This window comes from Cebidichthys violaceus, unplaced genomic scaffold (genome assembly GCF_023349555.1).
Source record: "Cebidichthys violaceus isolate CVI_PGR_0920_01 unplaced genomic scaffold, fCebVio1.0.p SCAF_50, whole genome shotgun sequence".
Lineage (NCBI taxonomy): Eukaryota > Metazoa > Chordata > Actinopteri > Perciformes > Stichaeidae > Cebidichthys > Cebidichthys violaceus.
This window is the reverse complement of record NW_027176706.1, coordinates 1,113,194-1,133,300: the sequence shown is the minus strand read 5'-3', so window position 1 is coordinate 1,133,300 and position 20,107 is coordinate 1,113,194. Positions and strand designations below refer to the sequence as shown.

General features: G+C 43.2%; 2 protein-coding genes across 2 annotated transcripts in view; both read right to left on the bottom strand.

Annotated features, from left to right (window-relative positions):
- trappc9 (trafficking protein particle complex subunit 9) overlaps positions 1 to 13,565 on the bottom strand; it is an 80,904-nt gene extending 67,339 nt beyond the window's left edge. The window contains 9 exon segments of the mRNA XM_068731242.1: positions 3,896 to 4,112; positions 5,043 to 5,168; positions 7,316 to 7,437; positions 8,536 to 8,562; positions 9,641 to 9,766; positions 9,900 to 10,045; positions 11,902 to 12,080; positions 12,082 to 12,498; positions 13,477 to 13,565. Coding sequence (XP_068587343.1) covers positions 3,896 to 4,112; positions 5,043 to 5,168; positions 7,316 to 7,437; positions 8,536 to 8,562; positions 9,641 to 9,766; positions 9,900 to 10,045; positions 11,902 to 12,080; positions 12,082 to 12,486 — 1,348 coding nt within the window. The 5' untranslated portion in view covers positions 12,487 to 12,498; positions 13,477 to 13,565.
- A 1,037-nt stretch (positions 13,566 to 14,602) lies between these two features.
- Positions 14,603 to 19,542, bottom strand: sh3bgrl3 (SH3 domain binding glutamate-rich protein like 3). The gene is made up of 3 exons (XM_068731261.1): positions 19,422 to 19,542; positions 17,761 to 17,928; positions 14,603 to 17,275 (listed from the first exon to the last, which is right to left on the bottom strand). Exons 1-3 carry the CDS (start codon positions 19,464 to 19,466, stop codon positions 17,210 to 17,212), a joined length of 279 nt encoding a protein of 92 aa, XP_068587362.1. The 5' UTR covers positions 19,467 to 19,542; the 3' UTR covers positions 14,603 to 17,209.
- Between the last annotated feature and the right edge of the window lie 565 nt (positions 19,543 to 20,107).

Sequence of the window (20,107 nt, the reverse complement as noted above, 5' to 3'; positions counted from 1 at the left end):
GACCGAAGAGTGGATACACCCAGACCTCAGTGGGAACTTGAATCAGTATGTATCAGTACCCGACGGTGTGTTGTTCACCAGCTCCCGTGGACTAACGCTCTCCCGGTGTCTAAAGAAGGCTCCACGGCCCGGAAGAGCCGACTGAAAGAAGTGTCAAAAATGGGTTCATTTGCAAAAAGAGCAAGGGGAGAAAAGTTATTCAAAGAATTTAGTTGACTCCAGGGAAACGTTTCCAGTTCGTGTCCGTGTTATAACAAAGTGGGAACATACTTTAATGTTTTTTTTATGTGTTATATATCTATATAGAGCTCTCTACACTGGCTCCCTGTAAGAGCTCATCCAGTTTAAGACTCTGGTGCTAGCCTACAGGGCAGTGAAAGGAACAGCTCCTTCCTATCTCCAGGCCACGGTCAAGCCCTACACCCCCGCCCGACCACTTCGCTCTGCTGCCTCGGGGCGATCGGTCGCCTCGTCGCTCAGAGGTCCCGGCGGCCGATGGACCCGGTCACGTCTGTTTTCTGTCCTGGCCCCACAGTGGTGGAATGAACTTCCCACTGACGTCAGGACAGCGGAGTCGCTGCCCATCTTTCATCAGGCTGAAGACCCACCTCTTCAGGAAGTGCTACCCTGAGCCTTCCACTCAGCACTTATTGTTTTCATACTAGCTTGTTGCACTTATTGTATTCGTACTACTTATAGCACTAACTGTTTTTCTTGTTTCTGTACTTTGGCTCTGAGTTATGCTCTGCTTCAGGCTCTTAGATGCTTGTTTGGAAAAGGAAATGTACTTATGACTTCTGGTGACTAGTAGTTCTTTTGATTACCAATGTTGAATGCACTTATTGTAAGTCGCTTTGGATAAAAGCGTCTGCTAAATGACTGTAATGTAATGTAATGTAATATATATCTGGAACCTAAACTCCTTTTTCTCTTATGTTTTACTTTCGAATGATGATTTGCTAATTAACCCAAAAAAAAGAAGAATACTTTTAGGTACGTTACCTGTACCTGTAGGAGCAAAGAAGTACTACAGTATATAGTACTATATTAGAGTGTATCCCTTATCCGTGGACGGACAGACGGAATACTTAATACTCAGTAATATCACACTGAGAACAAAGGCTCTGGGAGAATATTGTCTCACATTATTGGCCAGTACGGGATCGTACGAGCAAATGTGTCCATGATAAAATAATTCACAGATATTATTGGACTCCAGTCAGACCTTAAAAAAAAAAGCAGCGAGTGCTGGAAATGTTTTATTATGAACTATTTATGACAAACTATAACCCAAAAGCTCCTCTACTTCTAGCTTTAAACATTAACACATACTAGCAACACACAGTATTAGCTGCTACTACATTGAAATAGGTGCTAATATTGCTAGCGTGCTAATCGGCATTTGCATCCGACTACCTACCATACATTTATTCTTAATACTTTTATTTTTTTATTTTTTTTTTTACATTTACAGAGCCAGTGTTCGGCTGCATCTGGTTGCATGTTGCAGCTTGCTTTTCTGAGCACATGGGAGACGTTTGTCTTCGGGAGAGATCGTGGTTTTTTTTTTGGTTCAAATAAACCCTTTCTGGCAGAAAGCCCTGAGGGCGAACTTCTCCTTTGAGACTCTTCTGACCCACAGAGCTCTGTGCGGTGGATATTATGTGCAAGAGGGTCAAACAAGTTGGTCCCAACTGAAAACTTAATTTGTTTAATTTGATACGTTTCTCTGCTGTTCCCAGACACCGTATCTTTGCGTCCCAGGTTATTTTGTTATTGACAAAAAATAATAATAATAATCTACTGAAATGTGGGGTCGCTCCTCTAATCAGTGAATGGAGGGGATCATTAGAGATGTCATGTGGTTGTTTTTTTTCTTTGGGTACTGTGTTATCTGCAAACTACAACATGAAGTATGTCTGGTGCTGTAATGAGCAGGATTGCTTGAGAAGCAAAAAAAAAAAAAAAAAAAAAAAAATCTACAATCCCAAAAGTTGTTCTGTTTGCCCTCTAGTAACGAGACACAAATTCAATCTCACAAAGAATAAGTTGTTCTTTAAGCTGGAGAGATAATTGGTGTGAGGTGTCCCGCATATCATAGAAAACAAAACCTTTCACAGTCGAAGTAGAAACATTTAACCTCGAGTTTGTTTTTTTATTCACGGACATTTAAAAAAAAAAAAAAACCCATCTGAGAAAAGTGCTCCAGCACCGAATCAGACCGGTCAGAGGAGATAATGTCCCTGAGCTTTTTCCCGTTCACCGGGAGCTCCGTCTTTTGTGTTGCCGTCGAGAGAGGCTCCGCGAACGAGCGAGGGTCAACGGTGTGTAGAACCGAGAGGCTTATCACGAGGACTTCACCAAAGAGCGCACAAAAACCCGGGTGCCTCCGTTTGACAGAAGTGGTGGCTTGAATGCAGAGCGCGGCGGAAGAGCACTCTTGGAAAAAAAAAAAAAGAAGAAAAAAAAAAAAGAGAGAGCGGAGCTGGAGCTGGAATGAAGCGATGCATTTCCTATCTATTAAACACGTCTTCACGCTGCTGCCACTCACACGATGTGGGCCGTGAGAGACGCCGCTGCTGTCAGTGTTTTGGAGGAGATCCATTCTGTGACATTTACTCCTTCCTTTACTCCGCTCGACTCGTGACCCTTTAAATGAATAGATACGTCTCTGATGGAAGGAGACCAATCCACTCTTATTATTAACGCACTGATCTGTTTTACACGTACATTTTTCTATCATCGAGCAGCCTGATGACAGATTTCATGATATTTCATATTCGATAGAATGGGTATTCAACGCATAACGATGACAGTAGAGATCAACTGATGAACTGCACAATTAAGAATGCAACAACTGTCGGACATTTCAGCAATTTGGATGGATTTTCAGCAGATTTTCAGCAGTTTCAGGTTATTTTAGGAACTTTTTTTTTGTTATTTTACAATCATACGGATAACAAATTAAGTGTTTTCTTCTCCCTGACATGTGTCTATTGTTCTATTAGCTCTTTGATTGTGTTAACTGCATGTTTTTCTAATGCAGGACAAGCCTTGTGTTCAGGTCTTCACTGTGAGATTAATCCAAACTTTTAAAAATAACAATTTCATTTCGTTTTCTTCACAGAAATGAATGAAATGTTTTTATTTTACACCCCTTAAACTCAAGAAAGCCTTACAACCTCCCAGGAAGCTTCGGGGACCACTAGTGGAAGTCGGGACTCCCAGGTTGGAAAGCAGAGACCTAACCGGCTCAGTATTTGTGTCCAGACGGGACACAAAGAATCCAGATGTCTCTGCAGGTACAGACAGGGACTGCCACTCACTGCTAGTGGGTCACAAACTGAAGAAAACACGCAAATGAGCTCAGAAATTGAACTGCAAGGTTCTGTCGGCCTCTTCTTCTTATTCTCGTCTGATATATTGATCTCGTCAGGATGAGACTTCTTCTTCTGTTTTTTAAATTAATGGTGTATATGTTGTTTGCCACATGCTTAATACTGTCCCCCCCCCCCCACACATACACACACACACACACACACACACACACACACACACACACACACACACACACACACACACACACACAATATATGTGAGATGAATATTTCCTTTTCACAGCAGCACAGGTGTAATTGATCAAAATGAATTGTGGTCACATTCTATTTAGTGAGTCATTCCAGTGAGCCGGCAGGCACAATAACAGGGCCCTGGCCAACCGAAATGGAACGGGGCCATAAATAACGTCATCAATAACACCCCTGTGTGTGTGTGTGTGTGTGTGTGTGTTCCCTGAAAGGACACGTCAAAGCGGCTGCTGTGAAAAAGGTTGACTAACAAACCCGTCACCTCTGGATTTCCCTCACATCTCCCACCTCCGAGTGCGCCGGTGTACCTTTGCTGAAGTCCTTGGGATCCAGCGACAGGCTGTACCCAGGCAGCGTCTCCAGCAGCAGCTTGTAGCAGGCCCTCCAGCCGGGCTCCGGGATGGTGGGGGCCACGCACTGCATGGCCGCCACGCGCTTGAAGAACGCCGACTTGCGATGGAAGCCGATCAGTTCGTAGAGCTCGGACAGGATGCTGTAGCGCTGGATCTTCTCCTCCTCCGAGAGCTACGGGCGTGGAGACAACGTTAACGTCCACGGTGTTAACTGCAGAGCTTCTGGTCACATTTCTGCTGCTTTTGTTTCTCCGATTTTAAAAACAGGTTGACGCACGAGTAGGATCTCGTGACAACACAACTAGTTTAGAAGCCAATCGTGCTCATTAACATGATCGTCGGCTTCATGCGTCTTGGATATTATTAAAAGTATATCATCAACCGTATTTGTACGCATTTCATTACATACATTAGGCCTACATACATTTCCAAAGCTATTATTATCATCATAATAGAAGTTTAACTCAAGAAATATGTGCATTTTCATAGATTCTGGATTCTTGAATGCGGGAAAAGGAGTAATATTTTTCTTTTGTTTTAACTTTCGTTGGTGAAAAAAAAATATCAGACACAAACTGTAATTCAAAGCAGCGTGTTTTTATATTCAAACATCTCTGGAGGCGATCTTTAACCATCCAAACAGAAATGTTGGGCTGTGACATCGTGTGCAGAACTCTTTCACTCGACTGCTCTACACTTATAGATGCACAGGTATATGTATATATATATATATATATATATATATATATATATATATAAAAAAAACTGGCATCAGGCCTTAATGCATTAATTATAAAATGATAAGTTATTGCCGGTGTTTCCAGATGTAAGAGCAGAGACAGAGAGGCTGAATCACTGAACTCGGCGGGGAAGCCTGAAAGAAAATTAATTGGCTGCATAGGTCACACAAGACACCAGAAGAATTGAAGGACAAAAGTCCGACGCTTAAGAAGAAATGTACTGTTTCCGTGATACCGAGCTATCGTTGAACACGGGGTGACTTTTGTTTCATTTTAAGATATCCTGCAGTCTCCCTGACTCGACTCGTATTAATCCCCCCCCCCCCCCCCCGGTGTTGATGGAAGCCGGTCAGGCAGCGCACCTGTCCCAGGTTGATGTAAACGGCGTTCTGCAGGAACTCCGAGGCCTCCCTCGCCCTCTTCTGAATGGCCAGCACCCGGACCGCTTTCACGCAGGCCTCCAGCTCGATCACGCCGGCGTTCTTGTACTGCGGGAGACAAAAGAGGAGGAGCGGAAGGCCAGGGGGGGGGGAGGAGACGGCTCGGTTAATGAAAAACGAACAGTCGATGAGGGTCGCCTTGACTCCCGCAACCCACCTCGTAATCAGAGAGAATGCGTTTAACATACGAGCGCCCTCATCAGTCACCGCCGATGTGAGACGACAGACGAGTGTGATAAGTCGGATCCCCTGCTGCTCCTTTTTCAGGGATTTCAGTTTGTGCTTCCGTTCAAAAAATAAAAAAAACCTGAGCTCCTGCTGCTCCTGCTTCTCCCGCTTCACGCTGCGAGCTTTCTTTCTTTTTCCTTTTTTTTTATTATTATCTCACAGTCCCTCAACTTCCCTCCACTCCCACCCACATTGTGTCCTTATTAAAATTCAATTAATATCTGAATGGCTATGTGTTGAGATGTAATTTAATTCTGAATGAGCTAGTTACAGGTAAAAGGGCTGAGGGAGGTCAGTGCAAAAAAAAAAAAAAAAAAAAAAAAGGCAATTATAATAATGAAGATAAAGCGCAGGGTTGCTTCAGAATAGTTCAGGTAGCATAATGAGCCTATTCAGCTTTCCCTAAGCATCAGGGATACTTTAATACTATTCTTTGTGACTTTGTACAAGTACAGTGGTCAAAAGGAGAGTACAAATATATTATGCCACGCGCTGATACAGTACTCAAGATGGTTTTGTCCATCAAATACTGCTTTTTAATAAAAGGTTTTCACTGAGCTCTCGTGCTCGTTCCTACGTCTCCATGTAGCCTTCAGAAATAAACAGCTGCTGTCAGCATGTAGCGGGTCTGATAGCGCTCAAACCTAATCAAACACTGCCCCCTGGTGACATGGATGCTTATTGCACACATGCTATATGTAGCTACATTTCTGCAGGTGGTGGTTTTGTTTAAAGAACGCAAAACACCGTCGAGAACACTATGAGCGTGTTTTTATTTATCCTAATCTGGAGGGATGAGTGGTCTCATGTGGCACCGAGCTGGATTTTCTTACACTGGCGCCTCATCACATCCAATTCAAGGTTGTCGCGATCACTTTTAAAGCTCTGGAGCGTCGTTATCCCATCTGTTTACCCAAACTAAAAAAATCAAGAGGAAAAATAGCTAAAGTCGAAGGAAGGAGCTTTTGACTTCTCTAGCCCCTAGCAGTATAAAACAACAAGTCCTCATTATATAACGAAATCAATTAATGGGACCTGGGCGGTGACGGTAAGAGAACACAATCTACCATAAGGGGAGAAAAAAACAAAAAAACCACATCAATCAATTATCAGCAATCAGGAAGCTGATGATGTAGGGTGGAAAATGACATCGGGATAAGTGGATGGATTAATCAATCATTTAAAAATGATTAAGTCATTTAATTTAATTGACCGTTTTTTGTTTTTTTTTTGCTAAAGTTGACACAAGCCCCCGAGAGAGTCAATGAGTCTCCGGCGCCCGTGTAGCGAGCAGCGGTCTGTTGGTGACTGATTTTTATAACATTACTCCTCCGGCAGCCACGAGAAAAACAAAGTCTGACTTTTGCAAATTAACTTCGAAGACTTTTTAATACCCCGGCTCACTGATGCGCTCTCAAGAGTTTATGGACAACAAAAGGAGCTCTACTGACAAAGGAAGAAGACATATCGGGCAGGAATTAATGCTGGATTTAGTCTCGTTGTCAATAAGGAAAATAAATATGAATATATAAACCAGACCTACCTTTGAAGATAAAAGACGTTTACCTTTAAGAAGGAAACTCAAGACGTACTAATTATTATTATTTACTGCGCTGACATTGTGCAACGAGTGCTTTTTCACTGTGAAGCCCTCACTGACATCCGGCCTTGAATAACGCTACAGACATTCACCAGTAAGAGAACTTATGAAAGCTATAATATCCATTTTGAACAACACTTCTTGTTAATGCATCTTTACACAGCAGTTCTCATTTGTTGATGGAATGAGTGCATGTTCTTATGTTGTTTGTGAGCTTCGAACCTCAGACAGTTTTCCATCATTATGTGATAAATTGTTGTGAGTTTTATTGTCTCATGTACTGAATGCTGGTTTAACGAAGCCTGATTTCACCGCAATGCTGGTTGAGTTATTTCGGCTTGAAAGAGTTCGGTCAGTGTTCGATTACCTTTCCATAGTAGGAGATGGCCTCTTTGTACTTCTCGATAATGTCCTCGGGACTCAGGCAGTTCTTGGCTCTTCCGATCTCAGCGCTGGTGTCTGCACTGATGCCGTTGGCCGTGAGGGCGCCTGCGCTCAACAAGAGGACGGGACAGGGTTAGTGCGAGAAGCACTCCGTCAGTCTGTCCCAGCACAAAACGGAAAGGAGGGGAAACTGAAATCCACCAATTACTCTTCAAAAGAAACCGCGCTGGCTACCACCGCCACATGCACTTTTTTATACATAGATATATATCTATGTATAAAAAATAAGACACAGATTTACAGTGTTCAAAAACGGTGTTCACATGAAGACTGTTCACATGTCAGATAACAACAGAGGATGTTGAATGAAACTGTGAAATGTGTGTTTTATTCCACGCTCTGCCGCCTCCCGATGAGCCCATTTTAAAAACTGAAACGTAAATGTGAAACACCGAATCGTCCCGCGCTCCGTTACGCCAGCAGGAAGTGATGTCGTGAATATTCTGAGGCCTCTGGCGTGTGATCGACACGGTGGGATCGTGGCACAAACGTCCCAGGCGGAGCTAAACCCGCACCTGAAATGTTTCAAAGCTAAACTACTACTGTAGAATTACTGAGGCGATCAAGTTACAGAAAAACACACTTTTTTTTTCCTTTTTTTTTTAAAGTTATGAAAAGTGAGAGGTTCAGTAACAGTGAGCAATAAGCAGGAAATTAAAGTGGTGGTGAGCTGCCACCTGCTGGTGCTTCTAGAGATGCGTGACCTTGTGTTTAAAATATTATACATGTCTTTGATCGGGTGAAGTGATCTTTGTGTGATAATCAAGAGTAAGACGTGAGCTGTTAGGACAATAAGAGGCCTCAATAAATTTAAAAAATAGAAGCTAGTAAGAGGGACTATTTTAAGTCTTTAATTGTGGTCATGTGATGTGTGTGTGGCTGTGAGAAAGAGCAGGTACATTAGAAAAAATAAATAAAGAGGTGACGGTAAACCAACACAGGAGAGAACACTACCTGCCATAAGGGGGGAAAAAAAAAAACATCAATCAAATGTCAAAAGGATAAATTAAACCAATCAGGAAGCTGATGATGGAGGATGAAAAATGACATCAAACACGGGGGGGGGGGGGGGGGGGACAGTCGACCACAAGCAACGAGGCAGATTGGCGTCTACAAGAGCTATGTTGGTTAGACATACCATACCTGGGTCAATGAGAACCTCCTGAGCTCCTACAGACAGAGAGAAAGAATGCAGATTCACTCCATCACGCAAGGCGCAATGTTAGCAGAGTTAGTCCCAACAATGTGCTGAACGGCTGCAGCGGTTCTCCTAATAACACGTACTAATCGAGAGCCGTGATAAGCTTTTGGCATGCAGCTGACTTCACCAAAACAACCTCTAGTGGCTCCATTTTTAATGGGGGGGGGGGGGGGGGGGGGGGGGGGTCCTGGTTTCACTGGCAGGAGAACGCACACATACACACATAGTAGTGGTGTGATAAACATCCGGCACAAAAGGCAAAGAAGAAGAGTGGTAAACAGGCACCGGAGCAATATGCTGCTGTGGACGGGAGCATGACCAATATTGGTGGAAGTGTATATATATATATATATATATATATATATATATATATATATATATATATATATATATATATACACACACACACACACACACATATCCATCTATATATCTATATATATATATATATATCTATATATATATCTATATATATCTATATATATATATATCTATATATCTATATATATACTGTATATTTAGAATATTTTTACCATTTTACCTTACCGTCAGAGAGCCCCTTTCCAGCTCCGTCATATTCATCTATGCTCTCTTCAAAGCCACCAGACTCCATTATCAAAAACAGGAATTTTACATCGCGGAACACGGGAGCAGCCTTGATCGTAGAAGCTGACAATAATTAAACAATAATACATAAATCTATAATGTCACAAATCATCACTTGCGACCCCGAATTATGCAGCTCTTTAACGTTGCTTGTATTCAAAGTGGGATAGCGCGACGCTCTAGTTATTGCGTAGTTACATACAAGGCAGTGTTAATGTAACACCATGTTAATAGCATGTTAATAACAAGAGCGGAAAGATTCAAATGATGTTAAGTTTAAATTTTATAATCAGGGATGCACACAAAAGGAAGCAGCTTAGCTGAGCGGAGCTTAGCGGCGTTTGAGCGGCGACGCTGTCACTCGATCGCAGCTCGCAGACGGCTACCGTCTCGCCCAGACCACTGGTTCTGATCCGTCTGGTCGCAGAGGGACGGGCTCACCTGGTCGGTGGCGCTTGCCTGCGTCTGCCGGCTGGGAGATGCTCGGCTTTCGTCCCGCAGTCTTCCCCGCTGTGCCTCCAGGGTAGTGGAAGATAACGGAGGCTGAGCACAAACCCTCCAACGCAGCTAGAAGACAAAAACGTTCCATCTCTTACTCATTGTTCTCCAAAGATCTCTGCAGGAGCCTCTGAAGCTCGCTGGATCATTAAAGGAGTTAAATCCTATTGTATAGAAACAAGCCGCCGCTCTGCCGACTCACCACCCAGCCAGAGGAAGTCGTTGACGCCCCTGAGCAGCTCCACGGCCATGTGGTAGTGGACCAGGGCGTCCTGCAGCATGCCCGCCTGCAGACACAAGTCCCCGACGTGCTTCCTCATCCGGCCCTGGCAGCGCTTTTTATAATGCCTGAGAGAGAGCAGCAGGTAGAGGGAGGAAAAAAAACATGTTCAGACAGCAGCAGGGGGAATGGCGTGGCTCAAATGAAATACATGATTTTGAATTGATTTAATAGTTAATAACAAAAACGGCTCCGACTTGCTGCTGTTGTCATTTCTTATGCCGGCAGGGAGCCAGGAGAGGAGACTCGAGTGAGTCCTAGCAGTCGGCTACAGAAGGAGATGTAAGGAGCGGGAGAGCAGAAGCAAAAAAGGGGGAGCGACAGAACGAGGACGGAGGGTGAGCTGACCTACGACCCTGCAGACGTGCACAAAGACACGGGGACTCAGAGAGGAGCAGCGTCACCGGGACACGGGGAGGGAGTAACCGTTACAGGGGAAGTATGAACGTTCTGACGGACTGGGAGGGTCATGTGAAGACAATGAGCCACGGACAACATTGTTCTTAGCTCCTTAAGAAAAACGTCTATTCTGGGAAATCTATAAGACACATTTTGTCAGATTCAAAATGAACAGTAACGCTCAGTACGCTACTTAAGAAAGGAAAACTCAAAAGGAGGACAAGGAGGCTGTTCTTAAGGGAGCCATGAAGAAAATACCACAGCAATTCAACTGGATCTCTGGACATGAGTGCCATCATCAAATTCATGTTTTTATGAGCGGCTGGAAGGCAGCGTATCCCCTCATGAATAAACATCCACGGTCCACGGCCAGAATCTGCAGCCAAAAGCCCACAACTGCACCGTCCCGATCCAAATGTGCTCCTGAAAGCTGCTCCAGACCGTGTTCAGCGGGTCCAAACCATCAGCTCCTCCGTTAACAGTGTTTTTTTTCCCCAATGTTTCAACATATAAATATTACACCATAAATATGAAATCATTTAAAAATCGCGAATACGGTGTTTAGCATTTAAGTTGAGCATTTTCCAAAGCAGGCGAGTGTTTGGTTGTTTTTAAAATGGTGACCACTGGTTTCAGTTCACTTCATAATGTTTCACAATAAATAATAAAAAAAAAAAAAGGTACAAAATTCCAAACTTCTTTCCAGGAAACTTCCAAGAAAATGACTGCAAAGTTATGAACAATGCGTTGCAAGTTTAGCACTAAACAAATACTGGTTTTCGTATTTCATATTTCCTTTTTATTTCGACCAGAGAAGAAGTGTAAGAGTGTAAATTAGAAGCCGAGACTTTAAGAAGGGGTCACTGGGCCTCTGAGAACACCATGAGGTCAAACATAATAATGCTAACATGACATTTGTGTGTAACCTTAAATCCGGCCTCACTGGGTTGTGATTCAAGCCGTCTCTTCATTTTAGTATCTAATGTTATTGCTAGACTATTTAGCTAACAATGTTTACTCATACCACTGTCATTCTAACAGCTACAGGGGCTGTTAGAATGACAATCCAGATGTTTGTGTATGAATTGAACCGTGCGGAGGAGCGATTGAGTCGGGCTTGGAGTCATGACGGCACAGAGGTCTGGCATTTTCTTTCAGGGCACGGCTAAAGCCGACGGGATTCGGTTCGGGTTCACTAAACTTAATACGAGTCTTAACGTCTCACCTTTTCACACCCAACAATAAACTCACAGGACAGTATGAGAGAAAAAGAAAAACAGAAGAAAGACACATAAAACAAAAAAGGTAAACAAACGAAAATGAACGCAGCAAAAAAATCAAGAGACAGATTTTTTGAGAGGAGGAATTTTTGAGCAAGGCAAGGCTGATATGTAACAAGTAATAAAGACACGCTGACAGCAAATAATGCAGTGGATCTCATTAACTGGCTGCAGAGAGCATCAAAGCATTCGTTAACCAGCCTCCAAATGCTAAAGTGCTTTTGGAAAAAAAGGGAACAACTCACCTGCTATCTGTGTCCAAACCCACAAAGTCCTTCTTCTCAAAGGGCACACAGAGCAGCGGTATCTTGTCACCCGACTTGTCGGTGGCCCGGTCGAGCCTCTTGGACTCCAGAACAATAAATATGGACTCCACAAAGTCATCCACTCTCTTCTCCACGTCAGAGCAGTCGTCGAAGCCGGGGGTAGAAGGCCACGTCGGTCCGCGGCTGCTCTGCCACCTCTCCCTGCAGCCCGAACACCAGCAAGCGGGAGTCGTACAGCGTGGAGCTGTACACCTCCTTCTGGCCGTGGAAGCGCTCGGCGGTCTGGGGCCACTCTTTGGCCGAGGCGCAGGTGGTGATGGAGATGAGGCCCACCACCTTGCGGTGCGTCTGGAAGTCCCCCCACTCGTTGTTTTCGGGCAGGTAGTGGTGGCGGTAGCGGATGTAGAGGAGGCGCTGCGAGTCCCTGATGCTCACCTGGCTCACGCTGGAGATTCGCTTGTAGATCTTGAAGAACTGGTCCTCGGGCACTATGCCCACCGGCTGGACCACCACCAGAACCGTCTGGTGGTCCTCGGCACTTTGCATGTAGTCCGGCACGCTCATCTTCGCGTGTGGCTTCATGGGGCGAGAAAAGCACAAAACATTAATAGGAGCCGATCATTTTCCCAGAATAACTTCTGTGCATCTTATTATTACAACTTGATTCATTATTTAACCCTTCATACGTTTCTGAAGTAGAGAAAAGTTCTAATAAAAACATTTTTTGGAGCCCAAATTCTCCAGAGTAAGCAAAGTATTGTTACTGGAAAGAGATACTGCTGCTGTTTCATATTCTATATGCACATTTTCAACACTGTTTAGGAACATTTCTGTCATCTCCATTGGATTGGGTTTTTGGGTCAATACCTCAAAAGCTAGGCACATAAAATAAAATAGAATATATATATATATATATATACACACACACACACACACACAAATAAAAAAAAAGTATAATAGAATGCAGATATACAACTATACGAATTTACACTAACAAACATTAGCTGTGTTTGTTGTTCAGTGTCACGTGTCCTCCAAAAAAACAGCCTCTGATGTATGAATGAGCTGCTTGGAGACGCTGACGCACAAAAGGATGGTAACACTGGAACCCAGCGACTCCAAAATAATAACGAACTTTTTTTTTTTAACCTAGAAGCAACGTTACCTTTACAGAAAAGCAATGCAACGTCTTTGCGAACATAAACACCGAGCAGTGGCACTTAAACATGGCAGCAAACAACATTATCACAGTGGCCAAATGTGTCGGAACAGGAGACGTTGTAACGGAAACAAAAGCTCTTGTGTCATTTAGCTTGCATTTCGCTAATTCTATGTGAAGATAAATGGCTTACCGCACGTTAAGCTAACGCTGTATTAACGTCTCAGAAAGAGGTTCAGCTAGCTTAGCTAGCTAACATTTGAATTAACTGCTCATGACAGCCACACAGTCACAACGCAGACTGGAATAAACAAGTCATTGATGCACATATCAGCTCAGTTAGGTTCTTATTCCGTCTGTCGAACCAAAGCCTTTAATATATAGCGTTTACTCACCTTACCTTGGCAGTAACCTGTCAAAATGTTACAGCTTCCTTCTTCGGACCAGTGTTCTTGCAACACCTGACGTCAATCAACAAAGTGACACATCCGGTGGGGATTTTCAAAGTAAAACAACCACAGGAGTACAGCCGGCGTTATGAGATAACTTCCACTGTTGTAGTTAGATTAACTGACCCATGAATATCTCTGTCTGCCTCACTATGATAGTCACACTACACATATTTTCCCAGTGGGGAATATAATTACAGTTATATCATATTCCAGTGAGGAGCTGGATGAAATTGTGGCAGTTGCAGCTACCACAGGCACTTCCTGTTGCAAGCTCAGCTGCCGCGGCTGCCACAACGTTTTGCGACAGTTACCACTGTTTGTGGCAACTTGCCTTCGTAGTTGCTACTGTTTGGGAGCCGTGGCAGTTGCCAGTTTTTAGCCTAAAGCAGCACCGTGGGGAGGGGGACCAGGGCTCACGGTACCCGCAGAGAACAGCCTTATCTCGGCAAGTCTTTTTGAAACTTGCCGCTGGTACTGACGTCTCCGTAGCGATGTGATCCATATATACCAGTTGATTGATGTCGTCAGCGGGTCTTTAGAGCCCTCTGCTCACTGCTGCTGCTGGACATATTAACCTTTCTAATGCATTTCTTTTCCATAAAACCTTGAATTACAGCTGTTTGAAAGGTGCTGTGGAGAAAAGAGGAAGAGACCTTAAGGAGAGCAACAGAGGAGGGATCCCTCCTATATTGTATTGTGTCTTTGTGAGGACTAGTTTGAGTTTTACGCCTTAATAGTGTAGTGCAATAGTTTAAAAACAAATGTGAGGCATACGTGCAGCGTTGCTATAAATGTGCTGACACTGCAGATCCGGAGTGTGGAAGATGTCAGGATATTCCACTGACTTGCAGCTTTGAAATGACTCCCTTGTGGGTGTGCAAATGTCCCCGCGCTATCTTGATAAATGTTTCCATTTAAAAAAAAAAAAAAATCGAATGAATTGTATTCTTTACTTTATATTGGGTGAGACGTTCGGGATGCCACAGTTGATTTAGATATACTTCTTTCTGATTGCAAGTTTTAGGGTAGATTCCATGGATAAATAATACAAAAAAAACATCCAGTCATGTAGATTCCACTCCATTTTATTAATTTTTGTTCACCCATAAATCATTTTTCACAATCTTCTTGGAAGACAACAGCATTTTAGTCCCTATTTTTCTTTTTTTTTCTTGTTTTTTTTTGGCCCAGGGGAATTGGTCCAAAAGCAAAAGCAGGAGCTCAGAGAGAGAGAGAGAGAGAGAGAGAGAGAGAGAGAGAGAGAGAGAGAGAGAGAGAGAGAGAGAGAGAGAGAGAGAGAGAGAGATGGAATGTCTAAAACATGATTCATAGTGGATATACATCAATAACAGGCAAACACCTACAACCACCAACTTACAAAACACTGCACAAACATAGTGTGTGTGTGTGTGACGGCCGTCTTTACCGGGGATCCCAAACTGTAACAACACAATTTTGAAACCAGGGGGGAGAAGGTTGACAGAAGAGTCGGAGAGGGAAAAACATGGAGCTCTCGATTTAAAAAAAACAAAACACAAGTAACCCAAAACATGAACATGATATACAACTGAATGAATGAGCATACATAGAAGAGACATTAAGTAAAGCCTTCATGTTTCCCATGTGGTGAGTGTTCCCTAAAGGCCAGTAAGACTAGAGTCAGGTCCATTTAAAACACACCAGCGTCAACCTTTTTGTCTGTGTTCAGAGTGAGGCAGGGTGTCAGTGCATAGTCACATTACTGCATCTAATGTTCAGGTGGGTTTTAAATTGACAGTCTGTGAAACCGTAACACTGAACAAACGGGAGGAATGTCGAGCTACGTGGTTTACGATCAACATGGAACGCTGCCTCCTAAGTGTGTGTGTGTGTGTGTGTGTGTGTGTGTGTGTGTGTGTGTGCGGTCAGCCTGCCACACGGAGCCGGAAACAAAGCTTCTGAATTACACAGATTATGGAGAACGTAGAAGACGGCAGGTAAGCGCTAATACTGCGGTGAAAAAAATCCACCCGTAAAGAGAGATATATATATATATATATATATATATATATATATATATATATATATATATATATATATTGGCACCGAACGTGTAAGAAAAGTTGTTCGTTCTGCTCCACCAGGTGCTGAAATCAAGCAGCTCACCGCTGAAATGTTCAACCACACCGAGCTTTTAAATATACGTTTGGCCCATTGGTGACCGGTGTCTCACATCAGAGACAATACATGGGGCACGACCTCATCGCACTACTGGTCACTAATTATGAATTAAAGGAACAGTGTCTAGTATTTAGGGGAATATATATCAGTTTCAGTTGGTTGCGATCTGCAAACCGCACCACTAGATGTCGCCAAATCCCACACACTGCACCTTTAACGCAACAATGTGTACGATTTGAAAATGTCTGATTTCTGACTGATATCTTAGGTGGTATTATTAAGAAGTATAAAAAAAAAAAAAGACACTGTGGCTGATGGCAAAGTACACAGACAACAAACTACCGTCTACAGGTGAATGTTGCCAAAATATTAGTTTTTAGAAGTGCGTGATTTAACGTTGTTGTATCATTTACAGGACTTAGCTTAAAGGTACCCTGTGGATTTTTTTTTTTTTTTTTTTTTACACACTCCCGTCACAGATTGACAGTCGGTGGCGGTAACGCGCAAAGAAGAGTTAACGTGTTCAAAAAAAGGTCCGAGAGGAAGAACACTGAGTGCTAGCAAAAAAATGGATGTAAACAATACACGATTTTGAATATATTATTTTTTTAAATCGTCTTTGCAAATGTAAGGAAGGAAATGTACCCGAGACGTCTGGTAGACCTTAATGCGTCTGAATGTAATTTAGTTTGTTACCTTTGTGTCACAAGTCTGTGGCTTAATTGAAGTAATTTGCACTTTTAATATTTGCCGGAAAAAATAATTTATCGCCGCTCGAAACAGGTCAGATGAGCGCAAGACGTTAGTGGGTTCCCACTTCAGAACCAAACCTTTTCTCAGATGTTGCACGAAGTGACCAATGGACCAAAATTTACAAAAAGCTGTCCAAGGCATCTTTCAGCAGCTCTAAGTCTTACGATTGATTGGGTTTCAGGACGTTACAGTCCTCGCTACTTCCCAGTGCATTTGCATCCACGTGAAGTAAAAAAAAAAATAGCGTGCGGTCGTGTACAACATGGGAACTGGAAGGCTCCAGAAAAAAAAGACGACAAAAGTAGTTAAAAGACTGAGCGACGACTGTGCGTTCGGTGTGCGGAGGATCGGGAAGATTCTGGGTTGAACGTTGTCATCCAGATTAGTTTAAACTCCAGCGATCGTGTGGCCGCGGCCGAGATTAGTCGACCTAATTACCGCACATTTAGACACCCCGTTGCTTCCTGGGAGCACTTAGTAACGCTAGTCTGTCAGACGGGGGGGGGGGGGGGGTCAGAAAGAAATCAAAAAAGGAAAGAACAGAAGAAGAAAAAACAGATTAAGACTGAGTCTAATGGTGCGGTAGGGAGGGGGGAATGTGTGTCTTCTGATTAGTTCGATATTTGGCATTCTCCGTTATGGCATTGAAAGTTGAGTGGATACTGCCAGTGGTGCAGAAAGAGGCTGGATAAAGGGCCTCCGTTTAGGGCACAGGGTGTGAGGGGATAACGGGGTTAAGACTGAGAATCACACGCCGCATTTCTCACGCCAGCTTCAGAAATTGGTCGACTGCGTCCGCTTCCACCGCCTCAGACAACATGTCGTAGTCCTGAGGAGAGGAAGGGAGTCAATCAGCAAACACACACACACACACACTCTGATGCGACGGCTGCATGGCCTCGGAATTATGAAAAAGATAAAAGTTTGTTAATTTATGTTGAACAAAGAGCTCAAACAGAGCTGCACATTTCTTTACTAAAACCATAACAGTTCATGTATCAACTTTTCTGGGCACAAGATGACCGTTATTTTGAAAATATCAGTGTTAAACCTGCAGAAACTGTTTTTGGCCACATGGGGGCAGGAGAAACAAGCTGTCACAAAACACCTTTTAAGTTGGTCATGTGAACGCAGTTATGTTTCTAATAACTTCTTGACGGTTATCAGCCGTCATTCATGCCGATACTGATACAATACCAACGACTTTTATGGCCTGTTGGAGAGCGTGTGTCTGTGTGTGTGTGTGTGTGTGTGTGTGTGTGTGTGTGTGTGCGTGCGCGTGTGTGTGCGTGTGCGTGCGCGTGTTCTCCTCACCCCACAGTACTGGTCTTCGTTGAACAGCTGAGGAGGAACAGCTGACGGGTTCCCCGCTTTGCTTCTCATTTCGTCACAAACCTCTTTGCCCACAGAGATGTCGATGAGGTCGAACTGGATGCTTTTACTTTCAAGGATTCGCATCACTTCTGCCTGTTGAGACTTCACCTGAGGAACAAAAACACACACACACACACACACACACACACACACACACACACACACACACACACACACACACAGACTATCAGAAATGTACTGAAGCCCAGCATACCAACTGGGAACCAGTCAATTCATTGAACCCTTAAAACGTTGAATATCACGTCTCCTAACAGGGAGGGACGTTCACACCTCTTTTCAAAGTACAGTGCTGCAACAGAAAAGCAGCGGCTTTATCAGTCTCCTGGATGATGATTAATAGACCTCTGGAACACTCTGCTATCTTTTTTTGGGGACAGAATGAGGAAGTTGGGGGGACGGGGGTTTCGTAAAGCGACCACACCCTACAACTGAAAACAGACAAGCTGGCGTTCAGCTGAAAAGAGGAATTGCTTTGACAAAAGCTTCTCTGAATCGTGTGACGGTACAAAGTCTAAATGAACAACAATGTTTTATAAATATATATATATATATATATATATATATATATATAATGAGAGGAAAATGCTTAATAGGACAGATTAATGTGGCTGTGCAGCTTCCTCTAGCTTCAACAGAAACCCGAAAATCAGCAGGTCACCTGGCAGCGTTACTGCACGTGAGAGGGTTAAACGCTCGCGCACGTCACAAAATCATGAACTCCTAAAAAAAAAAAAAAAAAAAAAAAAAAAAACACTAATAGGTACCAGATGTTTGGCCCAGTGCTTTGCTATACTGCTGCAAGTATTTAAGAGTTAAAAACTAGCACGTGCATTAAATAATCCACTGGTCGCGTCGGCTCACATAAACTACCAGGCAGCTCTGACTGATTTTAGTCATTGGTCTCGTGCTCGTTTCCCAACCAAACCACAGTAACTAGAACAAGATTAGGAAAGTGAGCTCCTTACAAAATATGACATTCCTAGTGTTGATCAGTGCGTTTAATGTATCCGGACACATATTGGTGGTAAACATACCTTTCCTTTATTATTTATTATGCAATAATCATGAAAACCTTAAAGTGATGGATTTGTACATGAAGTGTGGCGAACAGGAAGCGGATGCACAGGGTCGCTACACTTTGCGTAAGTATTACGCGTAAGTATGACGCAAAGTGTAATAAATATGTATGTATGTAATACATATTGAAGTATTACGGTCCATATTTTCAGAAAATATTTCTGCAAAAAAATAAAAAATAAATAGCTCGATAGAAACAACTTCCTCTAACGGAAACGAGGTGGAATCCTGCATCCTGGTTCTACATTGCAAGTCCTTCATGTTTTGTTTCACAACCGATAACTTTCATCTTTATTGAGGCGATGCTGACGTTACAACAATAATAATGATATAAATGGGCGCTGACCAGCACAGGCCCGCTGCACCGTTAGTCAGGAGGAAGCGGACTGATAGGGGTGCTGGGTGTGTCTGTCGGACCGAGCATTAAGGTAGCCGCTGCAACCGGAGCTCCACACACAAACACGCCGTTTACGTTTCGTTAAAATGCGGCCACTCGAACTCACCGTCCGGGAGGCAGTAACGGTGGTGTAGTACAATTTGATTCCCATTGCTGCTGCAGGTCCGTGCGCTCCTTTTGTGTATCTGCTGAGTAGCTTTCTCTCGCTTTTGCGTCAAGCTCGAGCGTTATCGATTAACAGCGACGGAAGTGCAACAGTGTTTTCAAAATAAAAGACGTGGCTTTTTAAAAAAATACAAAATCAAATGCAGAGGAAAAACAGTAAAAAAAAAATAATAAACATGAGCTGAAAAAAGGAACTGATGGGTTCCTGTTAATGGATACGTTCACATGGTTTCAAGTGTGTTTAAATACAGTCACATGCTTTTATAGTGGAAGTTATTGGTGTGTATAATTGGTCTAAGAGATCTCTTCATCAGTGCAATTCCAGCGTGAGACGTGATGGTAAGACCAGTTGTTAAGTATGCATTATAAAAGCCAAAGCTAATGTGTGAATTCAGCAACAAAAAAAAAATTCAAAAGGATGTCACTTTGGGATTTTTACTCCCACACGATGTAATTACTCTGGACTGCCATCGCCCTATAGTATTTATTTTAAGACAGATGTGAGCCTATCCTTTAACATCTGTCTGCTCCCCCTCTCACCTGCTCAGCAGTATTCTTACGCTGAACTATCACAAGCCTCCAGATAGTCTGTGTTTGTCATTTGGGGGGAAACACACATTCATTTAT

What these genes read in the sequence shown, in the direction of transcription:
- sh3bgrl3 (XM_068731261.1), bottom strand. Translation starts at nt 19,466, where the DNA reads ATGGGAATCAAATTGTACTACACCACCGTTACTGCCTCCCGGACG. An exon ending in CCGTTACTGCCTCCCGGACG is followed by an intron (nt 17,929 to 19,421) that starts GTGAGTTCGAGT and finishes TTTGTTCCTCAG; the next exon opens with GTGAAGTCTCAACAGGCAGA. An exon ending in ACGAAGACCAGTACTGTGGG is followed by an intron (nt 17,276 to 17,760) that starts GTGAGGAGAACA and finishes TCCTCTCCTCAG; the next exon opens with GACTACGACATGTTGTCTGA.